The sequence below is a fragment of the Acanthisitta chloris genome, unplaced genomic scaffold (assembly GCF_000695815.1).
Source record: "Acanthisitta chloris isolate BGI_N310 unplaced genomic scaffold, ASM69581v1 scaffold7938, whole genome shotgun sequence".
Taxonomy (NCBI): Eukaryota; Metazoa; Chordata; class Aves; order Passeriformes; family Acanthisittidae; genus Acanthisitta; species Acanthisitta chloris.
This window is the reverse complement of record NW_008685319.1, coordinates 41,606-46,645: the sequence shown is the minus strand read 5'-3', so window position 1 is coordinate 46,645 and position 5,040 is coordinate 41,606. Positions and strand designations below refer to the sequence as shown.

At 42.3% G+C, this 5,040-nt stretch overlaps 1 protein-coding gene across 1 annotated transcript; it reads right to left on the bottom strand.

Moving 5' to 3' along the window:
- Positions 1-535: 535 nt before the first annotated feature.
- On the bottom strand, positions 536-3,865 carry MEOX1 (mesenchyme homeobox 1). The gene is made up of 3 exons (XM_009079709.1): positions 3,415-3,865; positions 1,002-1,174; positions 536-658 (listed from the first exon to the last, which is right to left on the bottom strand). Exons 1-3 carry the CDS (start codon positions 3,863-3,865, stop codon positions 536-538), a joined length of 747 nt encoding a protein of 248 aa, XP_009077957.1.
- Between the last annotated feature and the right edge of the window lie 1,175 nt (positions 3,866-5,040).

Here is a 5,040-nt window from a genome sequence, read left to right as displayed (position 1 = left end):
TATTCCATGATCTCACTGCCTTATACAGGTGTTCAATTCATTTTGAAAAAGAATCAGCCACTATCAAAGTTTTTATTTCTTTCCAAGTAAGGCACAAGGAAAATGTGCATTGTCAAGTCCAAATACAGACTGAATAGATGTTCTCAGGGAAAGGCTGGGTGAAAATACACCTGCATTAATCACTCACTGACTGACAATCACTCACTGACTGACAACAATGTTTGACTCTAGACAACATTGCTCCTGTTTTATATACAGTATTAGTTAATGTTTTTTTCTGTAGATGCATCTGTGGTATTATGACAGTTCCAGAGAGAATTAAATTTATCCAGACAAAATTCAGAATTGTGTTCTCCTTTGGCTTCCCCCCCTCCCCGTGCTCTTTAATTGCCTCTGTAACCTGAAGAATTATACACCTTTTAAAGACTAGGAGCTACAGGATTTGCAAGCAGGAAGATCTCATGTTGTAGCTGACCAGAAGCAACGTTGCATGTTCCATGACTTTCTCCATACTCCTCTCCCATTGCTGCAAGGATTAGTCAGAGCTGGGGGAGGCGGCAGAGTCCACATCTTCTGTGTCGTGTTCATGTGGGGACACTGGTTGCCCCCCTTTAACACGTTTCCACTTCATTCTTCTGTTTTGAAACCATACTTTGACCTGGGTGATAAAGAGGAAATGATTACTTGTTGCTTCGATCTGAGCTGTTTAAGCAGACCTATGCACGCGTGTATCAGTAGACACGTACCAATGAAGGGTGGTAAGCAGCAGCTCAGTAGAGATCAGTTATTACCAAGTCTCTCTTTAGCTTAGAGAAATGCAATTAATTTTATTCACTGCTTACAGAAATTTGGAACAGTTGTCTTTGAAAAGAATCTGGAGCCTTTGTCTTAAACTCCCTCTGTGCCACTGCAAAAACACACCCTTGAATAACATATCTGGCTTTTAGCATTAGGGAGAAGTGTTGGGGGAGGAAGAAGGAGATGGGGAGTTTGGGAAGTACTTGTCTTTCAGTGAGATCCAGGTTCACAGCAATCTCGTATCTCCTGAGCCTTGTCAAGTAGTTATGGTGGGCAAATTCAGCTTCCAGCTCCCGTAGCTGCTCCTTTGTGAAAGCTGTCCGTTCCTTCCGGGATTTGTTGCTGGTTTCCACCTTGTTGCTTGAGCTCTGGTTTTCTAAGAGGTAAGCACACTTGCGTGATTTGCAGCTACACTGATGTGTGTGAACATGTGCATTGCAGAGGTCTGATCTAAGTGGCTCATTGAAGTGCTGTGTGGAACTTTTAAGATGTTTGCATTATCCCCCTCGAGCTCAGCTTTGGGTTCGAGGGGACAGAGGTGGGACAGCTTAGTCAGGGATTGTCAGAACTGCTTGGGTCTGCACAGTCACAGAAGAGTAGGTATGGGAAGGAAGCTCTCATTCCTTGCTGTCATTGCATCAAAACACTTCCCTTCCCCATTTCTTTACTTTCTTTCCTTATATACATATTTGCACCCTCCCCTGACCTCCCTTGCAACACACAGCCAAGCTAGTGCTTGGTGTGTGCGACGTGCAACACGTTAGGAGTGCATAGTGTCCACCTCTGGCACAGGACATGGGAACAAGACACTCAGTGAACACTGCATGGCCTGGAAACACTGCGTAGTGGTGGTGAACATGGTAGAACAGCAGAGAAACAGCTTTCTTCGAATTGGCCTGTGACACTCCAGACTTTGAACTTCTAGTCTGCTAAATGGAGACTACAATGGGAACTGTGTACATGTACACAGGATCTGTGTACATGACTGGCCTCAGTGTCATTCTTGTCACTGTGCTGACCTGAAAAACCTGTTTGGTATTTGTGTACTTGTCTGCAATGTGATCAAGAGTGGCATTTCAAAGCCAAATTTAAGCCATAGCCAAAGGGAAGCTGCCCCCATTATGATAAAAAGGAAACACAAATTGGCTTTGCCTGAGACTCTGGCAATTTTTAAAAAAAAAATACTTTAGCTCTTTTCTTTTATATTTTTCTTCTCCTTTCTTTTTTTTTCCTTTCTTTTCTAATTTTCCCCCAAATTTTAAAAGTTGGTAGTCATTACGAATCTCCAAGCAATGCAAGGAAAAAGACACTTGTTTCAGTGAGCAAAGCCCAAACTGCCAGTCTCTCAGGGAATCAGTTTGACGAGGTCCTTGAGGAACCCAACCAGACCATTGTGGGGTTGGGCTTAGCAGTTCCCTTTCCCCAGGGCTGCAGCAAGCACTAGGAAGTAGGAACACCAGACCTTTCAGGGATGACACCGCTTACAGCTCTCCTGGAGGAAATGTGTATGGGACAGCAGCAAGTGTGAAAGGAAAATGCAGAGTGCTGGTAAGAGAGAATAGAAGGAACTTTTGTCTCCTGCCAAAACAGGGAAATGTGCTTCAAATCAGTCTCTGTCAGAATAGAGGTGCCCCTTTATTCTGAATATACTAAAATCTGCTGTCTACCTATGACTAGCAGATGTTTTAAAGGAAGTATTGTTCACCTTTTAAATTATTTTTTTTTTCTGAATATACTAAAATCTGCTGTCTACCTATGACTAGCAGATGTTTTAATGGAAGTATTGTTCACCTTTTAAATGATTTTTTAAAAAAAAAACTTATTTGCATTTGGATTTTTAGAAAAATTTTACCCTGACATGATTTTTCAATCTAAATGAATTTAGATGCCATAAAGTTTTGCAAAGCCTAAAAATCAGTCAATCAATTAGTCAATCAATCAATATTTTTGTCCCTGCATTCTCTACCTGTAAAATAAGGCTACTGGAAAATATCACTATTTCATAGCAGTGCTGTGGGACAAATCACACTGCAGCTTGTAAATCAACATTACATCTGCATTTTCTGCATTGTTGGACTTTGTACTGATGGGGCAAACTTTTAGCACCTCCTGTTTCAAGGTCAAAATATTTAACATTTAGCGAGGACAAATAAAATTTATATCTAAAGGAAGACTTTGCCTCTTGTACTTCTTACCATAAACTGAGAGGTCAAAATCCTAGTATGACATTTCCAACTAGCACAGGCAGCTCAGGATGAAGGATCTTTGCTCTTTGCCATTTCCTTATGCTCAGACAAATGGCAAGTATGGATCTGTAACTCCACATCCTAGGACTTTCAGCTCAGTGTGTACATGCCAAGTGATTCTTGCTTAGTTACAGCAAATGTGGATTGTGCTGATGAGTAAAATGTTCAGTAAACAAGAGCTGCAGGAGTGAATTAGGAAGGCCAGAGTAAGAATAAGCCATTTAATTTCAGTGTTGTTATTGTGTAAGTTTCCCCAGTCAAGTATTACAAAATGTTTTGTTCATCAGCTTTCGGTCTTAATTCCCAATCTCACAGGTGCTCTCATTCCATTGCCTGTACTATCCCACAATCCTGATTTCATATCACGTACCTGAGTTTTCCTTTTTTCTTTTGGATGACTTTTTCTCAATGTCATTTGTAGTATTTACCGGTACCTCATCATCTTCATCCATACCCACTGCCACACTCACTACGTTTGGCCTGCTGCCCTCTGACTCCCCAGAACCCAAGGCCAGTCCTGGATTTAGTTGTCTTCTGGTCTCAGATGCTGCAAAATGCCAATCAGAGAGCTGGAAAGAGGGATGCTGCTCCACAAGCGCTCGCTCTTCACGTGGGAAGCTGTGGGGAGCTGTCACCAGGCAGGAGGCTGAGAAATCAGAGTAAGTAGCAAAATCAGGGGTGTGATGGAAGGAGAATGGTGCTGGTGGGTAGTGGTTCAGCCCTGAAGCTGTGGTGGCATCCACATGGGTGCTCCGCAGGCACCCCCAGCGGGGCGCAGGAGGCTGTGGGCTGCGCATGCAGCTGCTGCCGCTGGGATCCATTTGCTTCCAGTCCTGTCCACACTCCAGTGCTCGTGACTGGGGACAGCTCAGGCTTCAAAATCAGAAAAGAAGCAGAGGGGAAATATTCCAATTTTACAGAACAGATTTCCTCCCTAAACAACAGTTTGTTTGTGGGTTTTATGCTGTTGCAGATTTGTTACTTTGGGAACTCTTCTAAATGTCTTCATTGCCCGACCAGGAAACAGGAATCTATGCAGGGATTGCCATGAGTTGCTTCCCAAGGCCTGCAGCTTGCTTCCTTGTGAGTGAAACACTTTTTAAATACTGTGCTGGGGAGAGAGTGACAAGTTTATAAAGTGAAATGTGAGCGAGGGGAGGGAGGGGTTAACACACATACCCTTAGCCCCTCCAACCAAAGCAAAGCAGGCAACTATTAATCATCTGAAACCTTATATGCACATCTAATGGGATTTGCAGATGGAGCCTTTTAAAGAAACAATGTCTGTATTTTTTTTAAAAGGGAAAGGGCAGCACACAAAAAAGTCTTTAATGTTTCCTGGTAACACTATGAAGTTATTTTTATTGCACTGTTAACAAAGTTCCCCAATTCTTGGTTTTGGGAAAAGTCCTAACACAGAATCCAACAGACACCAAATCTCACGAACTAAAGTGGGAAACAAAAGTAAGAAAGAACTTCACTAATTATATGTAATTTAGGGCCCGATCCTAAGTCTAAAACAAGCATTAAACCTGGTTTGTACACGCACGGAAGGCTCTGAGTGATGTTTGTTTATTTTGTTAGATTTCTAACACATATTTGCTGAGTGTTGGAGTTTGCTGCCAGTGGCAGTTATTCTTCTGCATTCAGTTTTCTAGGGAATTGTCAATATGCCTCCTGCAAGGAAATCTTCTGATTTTATGCCAGTGAAAGACATATTTTTCATCTTTTGTTGAAAGTTTTGTAGTTTTCCCTAACAGAAAGCAGATTCTTAGACTCCAGAGCCACCACAGTTGAAAAGATGTTAAAAGGGAATCTGTTCTCAATCCCTTTTTCACAGAAGTGTGGCAGCTGGGAATGTCCCTCTACCCTGCTCTGCAAGGGTTACTGCAACTCCTCTCAGAGTTGTTCTCCATGTTTTTAATGACAATTTATGTGTCCATGTGTTCCATGTTTCCACAATCTGCTTGCAACCATTTCCAATACTTGCTCCCTC